At 38.2% G+C, this 12,500-nt stretch overlaps 1 protein-coding gene across 1 annotated transcript; it reads left to right on the forward strand.

The window, feature by feature from the left end:
• The first annotated feature begins 169 nt into the window (after positions 1-169).
• Positions 170-7,924, forward strand: RpS26 (ribosomal protein S26). The gene is made up of 4 exons (XM_027356883.2): positions 170-328; positions 4,204-4,381; positions 7,256-7,389; positions 7,872-7,924. Exons 1-4 carry the CDS (start codon positions 326-328, stop codon positions 7,896-7,898), a joined length of 342 nt encoding a protein of 113 aa, XP_027212684.2. The 5' UTR covers positions 170-325; the 3' UTR covers positions 7,899-7,924.
• The last annotated feature ends 4,576 nt before the right edge of the window (positions 7,925-12,500 follow it).

Raw genomic sequence — 12,500 nt, forward strand, 5'->3', positions numbered from 1 at the left:
TCTTTAAAAGTGACGTATAAAGAATTTAACGAAAAATATATAACCAGAAAAGGCGCAAAGAACCATCACCTCTCTCAAAACCAAGAACATAAACACAAATTTATATTCCTCCTTTCACAAAATCAAGGCTTTACAATAACAAAATCAAAATCCATTTAAAACATCAATTACAAAAAGTATAAAAGAAACGCCAAACTTAATAAAAAATAAATATATATCGGAAAGCGAGAGCGAAAAGAACCATCGCGCAGGACCTCGCCTCCTCACGTTGTGTTGTCGGTCTTTCCAACCCGGAGTCCAAACGCTCCGCTCAACTTGGTCCAGAATGGTGAATATTTTGCCCTTTTTCTCCCCTTTGCGAGAGGATTTCGTGTCGGAGGACGGTGGGAGGAAGGAGCTCGATGTCGTTTCTTGTGCTGGAGTGATTGGTGTCTTTTGGAAATACGGAAATAAGGCCGAATTTGTGTTGAAAAGAGAAACCTCGTGGGAGAGAGAGAGACAGAAATGTTATTGAGCGAGTTGTTTTTTTGTTTTCGTGATAGGTCTATCTAAGAGTAAATAATCCTTCCTCTATTTTAATCGTGTTATCTTAGAGTGAAGTCTTTAGAAAGGGAAAAGAGGTATGTTTAAGGAAGACCACTTATGGGGTATCTGAAACACGTGTTATTGTTTTTCCAACATTGATTTTTTCGTGTTTTTCATTTTGCTATGGCTGGTCGTCGTCTTTTAGCGAGATTTCGATATTGTGGAGGTTGTCTTATCGATAAAATAATTATTATTGATGGTCTTGTGATAAGTTCTTGGTCGAGTTAATTTTGCGATTACATCTGAAGATTTTTGCTAGTTTGTGACAGATTAAAAAATAACCTGACGATTTTGCTAAGCTATTCGTTAATATGTATACATTAATGTAAAGAGAGGCACCTGTATTCACTATTCCTCAGCATTTTAATTGTGTGACTGATAATTTTCCCATATCTTGAGGTTTAATATATTCCCACGGCCATATGCTACGAGGTGAACTGTGCCTAACTTGATATTCTTGTTATGGATATAAAGCTGTAGCCTGTGCAAGAAATTATCTGCAGACGCTAACACTAATACTGTGTACGGATATCCTTGTCTTGCTTGTCCAGACAACTTGCCAGTACCTGCGCGATAAGGAGTCTGCTTTAGAAATCTCCGAGGTCTTTGTGCCCACAATGCAACCAGCTCGAAAGTAAACATTCGCTTTCATAATGTCAGTTTTATTTTTCACGCATAGGTTTTGTAACTCCTCTCATGCACAGGTTACTCCAATTGACACACATCTTATGGTTTCCTGCAACTGTTAAGGTTTACATACAAATGCAATTGACATAAAATCGGGTTCACGAAGCTCCGTTTGGGGTTGGGGATGAGGGGAGTGCACGATGCCAATAGCAACTTATAAATGTCAAAATGAAATAAATACCATTTAAACAAATCGCTAAAAAGTGTAATTATTTGCAAGATGCACCAAACTTTGTCCTGATAACAATAAAGGGCATATCAAAGACAAGCCAAAGTTTGTCCGACGGACAACAAATGAAATACCACTAAAGTAAACAAGTGCAACATGCAATGCGTACATACACAATATCCGATACACAACAAAATTTTCAACAATGTAACAATGTGGTTATCATGCGGACCAAAATAACGAGAACAGCATATCCAATTGATCGGTAAATATAAGGCCTCTGCATCTTAAACTATGTTCTGTCCCACTCTATTTCTTCTGCTCTACAAGATAGCAGTGTCCATTTCTCTCTATCTATGCGTGTTGGTCTCTTCAACCAATGCCTGACTTTCTTGTAGAGGTCAAAAAGTTGCTGATGGGTCAAGAAAGAATCTGCAGACATGAACAATAATGCCTGCTGCAGATTGGGGAAAAGAATGCAGAAGGAGCTGCTCATAGCCTAATTCTACTTGTTATTCCCGAGTTTTAGCTTTCGTGCCATGTATACCTCGGGGAAGACGATGTTTATTGGAGGGCGTTGCCCAAAGGGCAAACAATTACAGCAATTAACTATTAGTAAAATTTTGATAAAGTTGGGGAATGTCTGGCAACTGCACCACTACAGTAAAGAATTACCTTTTCTAGTAAGAATCAAAATCTTGGGTTTTGAATTTTTGTTGTAAGGAGTAACTTTACGACAACTACATTTATTACACCAACTCCTCCACTTTTTAAAAAAATGTAAGTTACTATGAGCATGCTCTTCAGGCACTGCCTGAGGTGAGGGTCAGGAGGGAGATTGCACCTTATCACCTTGCAGATATTGTTTTCACCTTTGTATGCATGGGAAGATTAAGCTCTCTGCAATCTTTTTCCTGTAACTGTTAAAGTTCATGTCTGTAGGTTATTTCTTGTACCTAGAATTGCAATTTTTTCTTCTAGAAGAATATCTTCAATTAGCCCCAGTTCATTTTCCTTACTGTTGAGATCAACCCAGTAACAGGATTTATTTTTTGAATGAGGTTATTGAACTTTTTAAAAAAGTATAATTAAAATGAGAAGTTCATTATCACATGTACTGAAACCATGTCAACACACTAGTCAAGAACCACAACCAAAGATCCTTTGACCTTCATAGTTCTTGCTTTGACAGAGGCAAGATTGGCAAAATGTTTACAAGACGAGCTTGAATAATCACCAGTTAGGGTGTCTGAGGATGTTTTTACTTAACAAATTTCAGGATCTATCTTGCCATAGTAAGAATAGGTTTGGTGTTGTTATTCCATTACTTATCCAAACATTCAAATTTGAGGGATTTTAACCTAATTTGTTTGATAGCTATTACTAAAACATTTTCTTCAACACAAGTTTGTAGGCTAGTGTAATTGCAGGAGAGTAGTTACATTTAATTCTTGTATAGATATTTAGTTATTTATTTCTCACAACTTTATTACAAGATAAAATTTGCAAGTGTCAGAATGGTAAGGAAGTTGTGTAACATGTCACTGTGGAACTATAAGGGAAAACCTCACAATATTACATGAAATAATCCTTAAGCAAAACAGGTCAAGTTCAAAAGTCGCAACGAATACAGCTCAGAGAGCAATTCCATGGCGATCGGGTGGCGGTATAGGGTGAAGCCCTCGGGTTAGGAAGGTTTTTGGTTCATATGGTGATTGTGGATTTACCTAGAAGGCTTGAGTAATAGAGACTTTCTCTCAAGGTTAAGTTACAGCATTAACTGAAAGAAGGAATAATAATTGCAAGATTGGATGGCTGTGTAAAATTTTAGAATTTAACCATTTCAAAGCATAGTGTCAAGTTCAGGGTTCCCAGTGCTGTGGAATTCTAAAGTGATTTACTCCCCCCAAGAAAAAGTTGCAACTCCAGAAACATGAGTGTAGCAAGAGTTGGGGAGAAGATTGTGGGATCCATAGCGAGTTTCTGTGATTTGTTTTGATGCCGCGATTCCCCTGGGCAAAGCCAGTAGCTCTTGTCAGTGTGAACACCACGGATGGGTGGTTTGGTTTCAGGCCAGAGAAAATTGATGGATGCCCGTGAAATTTATGGGTAGTCTTATTGTACCCTAAGTCCCCAATTAGAACTAATGAACTCTCTAAACCCCATCCAGATGAACAAACTACCACAAAAAAATTCCTTACTAACCAAAAACCTTCCTTAACCCTCAACTGATTGTTGTATATCTTCAGTGGCTTAGAAAATTCACATGCAGTGTATGCCTATTGTAGGCATACTATGTCCTCTTCATTATAGCATGCATTGATCTCCTATGCTGTAATCCCAACTTGTAATACATGCTCATAACATTTGACTTCCTAGAAAGAACAGTGAACCTTTAAGTGTCAGGTATTTTAGAATTTCATAAGTCAATTTATCCATATTTTAAACCAGAATAGCCAGCCTTATTGGTTACATATAACTAAATACCTGTAATGGAACCTGTCTTTTTATTATCTATTTATGGTAAATCTGTGTTTTGATTTAGTTGCTAGCGGGGTCCAGCTAGTGATTATGTGTACAGCACAGAAATTAAAGTTCTTTGACGACAGCTGGGTCTTTTTGCTTTAAATTGTACCCAAGTGTGAAGTCTGAACATGTCATAATTTCAACAATCGCTTCTATACATTTACATAAGGTCTAGTCAACACACCAGAGTAGGGTATTATTAAAATACGCACCACTGATTAACAATCTTTTTTCAGACCTCAAAACGCCGTAATAACGGACGCTCCAAGCACGGACGTGGACATGTGAAACCCGTCCGCTGCACCAACTGTGGTCGCTGCGTCCCCAAGGACAAGGCCATCAAGAAGTTCCAAATCCGTAACATTGTGGAAGCGGCTGCTGTCAAGGATATCAATGAAGCTTCTGTGTACACTGGTAAGTAGAAGCAATAATTTTTAAGAGGGCTGATTGGACAAGGCACATTTTATGCAGATTTTTGTATCAAATGAGTATGTTATTGATATTCTCAAGTAATTAGTTTTTGGGTGGAGTAGGTGGAAAGGTCACTTAATTTTTTTTTCTGTAGAAATATAGGGTACTGGATAATATTGGTTATTTCAGCCCCTCATACCTATGGTCAAGAACAAGTTTTGCGCCAATACCATTTTGCTATTGTTCTGGTTGAGTATTGCAAAACTAGGTGAATATATTTGAAATGATGGTGAAATATATAACTCATCTTTGTCAGGGAAAATGTTAAAAGAATTAAAATGTATTTGATTTATATTTGTTTCATGTGATTCAAGTTTTTCCCAGTCCTTGTGATTGAAACTACAAACTGCTGAAACAATAACTTATTGCTATGATTGAAATTAGGAAGGGTGCAATGTCCAAGCACTTCCTTTAACATGATAGTAATTTAGTGGTGGTAATGAATCCAGTATATTTATATAAAAGGTGCACTAAGGTAGAGAAAATCAAGATAGTCAAAATGAGAAGAATAAACTATTCGTTATGAAAGAACTTGTGCTGGCAAAGAATAAAAAATGATAGAATAACCTGAATAAGAGTTCGTAAGGAATGCAGCACAAGGACCAAAGTACCAGGCTGATCATAGGGGCTGGGGATAGAGAAATAGACTATCAGGTAGGAGTCCATTTGGTGGCTGGACTAATACTGTCTCGGGGGTGCAGTCATTTTGTAAACAATTACCATAGATCCTTCAAATTTAAACTGCTTATCCTGTGTCTTGATTTAGTCGCTAGCGGTTTATAGCTAGTAACTATGTGTACGGCACAGAGAGAGAATGGACTTTGTTCAGTGGGAAGTTCTTTGTGAAATTCTGATGGATGAAGGCCAGACATTCTTTTGAGATTTGACATTTGTTTCCAGTTCTTGTGATGGTTTTCTAGGCATTATAGTAACACACCACATTTGTTGAAAATACTACATCTTTTTAAATTGTTGAATTTGTGTTGACATGAAGATGACTTATAACTGATTGGAATGTTGAGATTTGGGAATACAAGTTAATTTATTTTATTGCAAAATGAATTGAAAGGTTGTTAAATCCTGTGCATGAATATAAAGCTTTTGCTAAAGTGAAGATTATTGATTGACTATACCTTCACAAATGATGTTTTTTCTGTTCTATATTTAAATTTGGTAAAAGGGTTTGTGCTACATTTTTACAAACCTTGTATTTGCTTGGTTTCAAATGTAACCTCTTATTTTTGATACGAGTAATGAGCAGGAGTGGCTTTAGAATAAGGATTTCAATTTATGAATACAAAAATCAAGTAAACCTGCTATACTTATCACCAGTTGAGGATTTCATCTTAGTGCTATGATCAAGCTTTATATTAGGTGATCAACATGTTAACAATTTTTTTGTTTGGGTTTTTAATTTTTTTTAGCGATCTCCTAAACCTATAGTCCTTCCATTTGAGCACAGTTTTCACCCAAACACCCTCCCCATGTGAATTTTCCTTTTCACCTGTTACATGAACTACTACTGCTTGAAATAAACATCTGTTACATATCCCTTGACAAACCTAAGACTTGCTAGGAGAATGAAAATAACTTGTTCTAACTGTAAATGATATCACTATTAGGATTTGCAATACCTTATGGTGGCACTATAGTACTTCAGGGTGTTAGTACACTTAATTAGGAAATCCTGGTTTAGATGGATATTAACCATTTATACAGATGCATATTTAGCATTAGTATGATATTCTGAAGTTTCCCTGTGTCCATTTATAATTGGCAGCTTTTGAATTGGACTTGAGCTGGTATATCAGCCTAGAGGAGGAGTGGGTCAAGGGAGTGTTGTGTGTATTTATTAATTCTGCCTTCTTTGGTGGATTGGGTCTTCAACCCCCCACAACAATCATTAAGAACCTTTATTTCTGTTTTTGGGAGTAAGAGATACTTGTAACAGTCATATCAAATTGATAATTTTCTTTACACTAATTCTGTTTTAGTATTTATTTGTATTTCACAAAGTATGTGGAGAATTCTGTTAGTGATACTGTACATTTGCCTTTTATGGTTGCATGCATGAAATAGATCTCTTGAAAAATGTTTATCATGCCAGCCCCATCTGTCTATTAGTGCTGGGTAGTGTCTCCACTGAAGTTTTTCTTTGAATTTGTTTACATACAAATGGCTTCACAAGTGCTTAATCACCTAGGAATTGGTTACTAGGGCTATCTGATTGTTATAGTTTTTTTATTACTATAAAAAGACTGTAATTTAACCCAATGACCCCAAGTAAAAAAGTTTGGCAAGCGGACATGATTGCGGGGTTGTAGGTGTGCATTGACAGTTTCCCAGCTTGCGCTTCGATTGCAAGGGACATTTGGAATGTAAAAGCTTTCATTTTGCTATAATTTAATAACTAAATGATATAATAAATTTGAAGGTGTACTTTCATTTTAGGTGCTATTGCCTAAAAGCTTTAACATAGAAATGAAGTTGCTATTAAAGTAAAGGAAGTAAAGTATAGACTGAACAAGTGTAAAATACATTCATTTAAAATAGGTCATCAAGCAAGCACATTGTGTGTACATGCTCACCATTATAAAAACTTTGGTGGGCATGGTATGGATACATGCACTCTTGTTATCAGTTACCCAGACGACTTGGGTGACATTATGGTCCCGTAATGGAAAATTCTTGCCAGAGAGCCGGTTGACGTGAACATAAATTTGCAGTGATTAATGGTCTTTTTCCTTCCAGGTTTTTAATCCTGTATATACCTTTATAGATTTTCATTGAATCAAACCTTCTCAATTTTTCCCACAGTATACCAGCTCCCAAAGTTGTACATCAAGCAGCACTACTGCGTTTCCTGCGCCATCCACTCCAAGGTGGTGAGGAACCGCAGTCGCAAGGCCAGGAAGATCCGTACCCCCCCACCTCGCTTCCCACGATCCTCTGTAAGAAACGCTACCAAGTGATATCATTGTCTTGAGGGCTTAAAGTGGCTTAGGATTATTTGACCAGAGGAACAGGTGCAAGGCCCAGTTCCTCCTCTAAGTTGATGGGGAAGAGAATAGAATCTCATTTTATGTATTATTTTTAAGTGTTGTGGCTCATTTTTTATTCTTGAGATTTGTGCTGCCACTCCCTCCCCTCCTCACTATGAAAAACAATTGCTTTGATAATGTACATCAGTCATAAGAAACTGATTGTACAATTTTCCTTCAATAAACCATAACGATATAATTGCTACACCCTCATTACCATTAAGAGTGCATGTTAAGGTGTACTTTTCATGGCGCAGAAGATATTTGGGGCATTCCCAAGCAACCCAGTAGGGAATGCTTTTTCCTAGGTTATAGTAAATGATGAAATAATAGGTTCTAGTTTTAAATTTTAAGTTGTGCATACTAATTTTCTTTAAATTTTTCTTTTTTAGGAGAAGAGGCCTCGTCCCAACAAGTAAATGAAATAAAAACCTGGAGTCTTTAATTTGATTTTTTATTTGGTTTGACCTACTAATTTTTAAGATGGTTGTATTCTTCCTTAGTTTTGATATTTATTTCTACTGTTTATTCTATTACTAAATTACGTATAATTTTGTGATTATGATGATTTTATCATTTTTCTATATTCTTATTTGCACTTCTTTATTTTTTATCTTTTTTCCATTCACTGATTTTGAAACTATCACATTTAGCTAAATATCTTCATTCTTAGACACTTGAGTTCATCCATACAAGACACTTACTAAAAATATGTTCAGAAGACTGAAAGCAACTTCTGCAACCAGCAAGACGGGGAAAGTATATTATCTAGATCTTCTATAGAAGAAAAATACTTCATACTGCTATGGATTTCTTTGGTCGAATATGGAACCTTGGAACCTTCTACTACAGTGAAACTGAACTAAAGGGGCAGGCAGAGAAATGCATGCACCTCAGTATAGCATGTGTTGTCTTATTATTTTGTCCATGTGGGTACCCTTGATCTTCCTTTAGAATCCAAGTTGTGCTTTTTGTTTTTCTTTGCTGCATGAACCCACTTCACCAGGGAGACAGGTTGACGTGTTGGGGAGCAAAGATTTTGTGACCAGTGTCTCCACATTAGAACATGACTCCGTCCAACATATGGAATAATGCATATTAGACATTTTGTAATTGGAAACCAGGCAATTATTCAATATTTGAATAAAACTTTACTGTGTTACATTTGAGGACAGGGAAAGTATGTTAAAAAAAGGCAAGAATTTAATTGGTGTTAATATGAAACAGAAGTACTTTTATCTGCTTGACACTGGTATAACGGTCATGCATGTTAAGCAAACCTGTTCTGATTTAGACGTCAGTATCTACAAAAAGCTTTGTTTGTTTAACCCTTTCAGGAGTGGAGTCGTCAGAACTAAAAACTTAATCTTGAAAAAGGGAGTGCACATGGAAAACTGCTGGGTTCTATGGTTAACCTATGTTCAAAATATAGAGCTCATTGTGGATTTCATAATGTTCCAACAAGTTTACAAGTATCACTGCAGGGGAAAAATGAAGTTGCAGAAAAGCAAATACTGCTACAGACGTGTAGAATTTGGGGTAACACAGTTGCCTCAGGAAAGTAGCTTGTATGAGCTGCAGTTAATGTCAGATGTAAATTGTCATTTTTTGACAGTAATGATCCGTACCAACTTTGGTAATGCTTACTTTTTTTCTTAATAAACTAAAATTAAGGAACTTGGAGGAAGTGGACATCATTTATTTCATTTCCCACAAGTGCTGTGGAGAGAAACGTATGGAATCCGCTCTAGTAACCAATGCACGAATTTTGTGAGACTTGCATTAAACACACATTAAACCAGGAGAGAGAGACGGATACAGTGAGAGGAAGTATATGCTAAGCTAAGGATAAGACCATTGCGAGTCTGGAAGAAATCCGACAGAGCAAGGAGGCAGGTGAAAACTAAGGATGACTGAGTGTAAGCATTAAGAAGTTTATCCCCTTATGCTTAATAGATAATTACGGCAATAGTATCAAATTGCACTGCAAAAGTTAACCTTAGTGTATAGAGGTTAACATGGGCAGGTTGCTGTCAAGAACTCCGTCAGGTATTGATAGGCACAGGGGTATATGATTTGTTTATCTTTTTTAGCACGTGCATGCTGAGGTAAATATGTATATATCCCCACTCCCTTACTTGTTGTCGTGGAGGGGGAGAGGCTTCGTAGACGGTGACTGAAGTCCAGTGAAGGGCATCACCCCTACCTTGGACGTCGGCCCTCGCCCCAACTAATTTTGCATGCTCTTTTCTTCTCTCCCTCTCCTTTTCCTCTTCTTCAACCGCTTCTACTGTTCACGTTCTAAAGTGTGAGCGTCGTGCTCCAAGGATGAAAGGCCTTTCTCTTTGCTATTCCCTCTTTACCCTTTACCCTTTCCACTACCATACTAACCTACAGCCCTGTACACCGTCTGACATCTAACAAATTTTGTCCAAATCGTCAAATAATTTTTAACCTTTTTGCCACAATACTGTATATTAGTATTGTATTGTCTTTCCTTATCCTATCGCTTAATCTTGGATATTGTGCTATTGGCCTTTGATTTTGACGGAGCAGAATTTATTCAGTAAATAAATAGGTTGCGTTTGTATGGGCGTGCACGTGGGTGTGTATGTATATATCCTATATATATGTGTATGTCAATACATGTATGTGTATATCTATATGACTACACGTCTCCCTTTGTCTGTCTGGATTCAAGCTTGTGTGAATGTTTACCTGTGCGTGCGTGGGCTCAAATACATTAGGCCTTTTGTAGTATTCCCGGAACCCCTAACACTTTGATGTGTGTTTGCCTTTAAGCGCACATTTTTGGAAACTTGAAATATCTCTTGGATTTATTTGCAACTAGGAACAATGAAGCTTGCCCCTTCATCAACTAGCCTATCTAAATTGATTTCACTGATTTCCTGACCCCCTGTCTCTCATTTGACCATAGCTCTCACCATTGATACTGATGCAATGCTTGACAACTAACCATTCTGAACCATTCATCCAGGTCAATGCTCAACCTTTAGAATGCACCCTTCCTCTCTCCCAACATTATCCACTCTTCTACTGCAGTTTTCTTCATTGTCTATCCCCTCTCTCCATTATTACTACTCTTCATCCTTTTTGTTCTCCTCCCCGCAGTACTATCTCACTCTTACACAGTGGCGTAGATAGAGGGGACAGTTGCACACCTCAAAGTCGGTTTTGTCGGGAAATTTTCAATCCTTGTCGGAAAAATGTGACGGCAATCTACTCTCTTTTGATGTGTTTGTCCATTTTAACAGAATTAAAATAAAATATCGCTCTATTCTGTTTCCGCCCTAGTTATATCAGTGTAAGTATTTCAACTCTTCGCTTCCGAAAGTCGGTATAACACGGAAGGTATGAAAGTGCTGTTTCAGATGAGTGCAGTATTTTCACTTTATCGCATCAGTGAGGATGAGCGTTTACTCGATATATGGTCTTCCGTTTTCTTTCAGAATTGAACAATGGAACTAATCTAATTGTCAGAAAATCTATGGAACCCCCCCCCCCTTCTCCCGTCAGATTTCCTATCTTGGCCACTGACTCCTCCTCCTTCTTCCTTCTGCTTCCACCATTGTAAACTTTTTGAGTACTCTGGCTCTGCCAATTGAGTTGATTCTTTGTTGTTGCCCCTACAACCTTTGCTAGATGCCCAGCCAAGTTGAAATCTCCGGCAATCAACCAGCAGATACTCTAGCACGCTACGCCGCTAAATACGCTTCTTCCTCAGACGCATACATATCCTTCACTTGATCTAATCCCCTTACCTAACCCCACCGTAACCCAAATCTATTCCTGTTAAACCTTAGTTCTTAGTGTGCTGTGTAGTGCAGATGTGAACGTGCTGGTCGTGCAATCTTACTGACCTGCATTCGATCCTACGCGCTACCAGTGAATGGTAACCCCGGCCATTCCTTGCACACAGGGAGAGATTGAGAAGGCAAAATAAAACAGACAGTATGTCACAGCAAAGAATATCCATTGTAACAAATGGAATTGAAACTAAATCTTAAATCTTAAAAAAAATCCTCTATATATTTATACCAGAACGGTTTCAGTCTTCCCGACATATTGTCTTACCTACGGCAAGAACTGATCAGATTGAAAACAACCTGTTTGCCTGCCTTGTTGACTTTGATGCAGTGGCAGTACCATGCTACACTATTCCGCCCAAGGGCCGGCGTAAGTCATACACCAATATTACCAAAATTAGCTTCAGTAGACATGACCTCCATATCGACCCCTTCCCCGTTAATGCCAAATGTTGGCGTTTTGGTCACTAAGCCGAACACAATCGCTCCAAAACCTGTTGCCCTCCTATGTGCCCAACCTGTCCATGACCGTTCAAAAAGCTCTGGTCAGTCATGCACATGTGCCGATTGTGCTGGATTTAAAAATGTATTTTACAAGGGCTGCCAAGGTCAATTCTCAGATTCAAGTTTGGACATTCTTTACACGAAGTCAGACAGGAAGCACGTCGGCAAGGTTTTTCACTCCCTACTCATTGTTTCTACATCACACCTTGTATACCTTCCTCATCCCACTTCTACTCTCTTCATCTCCCAATCAAATTCTTTTGCATTCTAAATCCAGACACCTCCACCTCTGCCACTATTCCACACTCCAATCACTACTTCTCCGGTACCTTCCCCACTTCCTCCATGCCCAACTCTTCTACCCCGTCTTTTCCATCAACTTCACACTCCACCCTTCAAACATCTGTTCCCTCTTCTCTCCCCCATAAGAAAACCTTTGATTCTCCAACTTCCCCAACCGTCTCCACTTCAAAAAATCTCCAGACATTCAAAAATATCTAATTGTGGCCAAGATAAGCTGCCTATACCTCATCCATCCTCCAATCTCTCTGCTCCCATTCCTTCTACACTCCAAGTAACTGCCGGCATCCACCCTCCTCCTACTCCTATTCCCCCTACATGCCAACACATCCCATTCCTCTATGCTTCAGCTGCATCATCCCCTCCCCTTCCCTTCCCCATTATCCCTTC

Source organism: Penaeus vannamei, chromosome 34, assembly GCF_042767895.1.
Source record: "Penaeus vannamei isolate JL-2024 chromosome 34, ASM4276789v1, whole genome shotgun sequence".
NCBI lineage: Eukaryota > Metazoa > Arthropoda > Malacostraca > Decapoda > Penaeidae > Penaeus > Penaeus vannamei.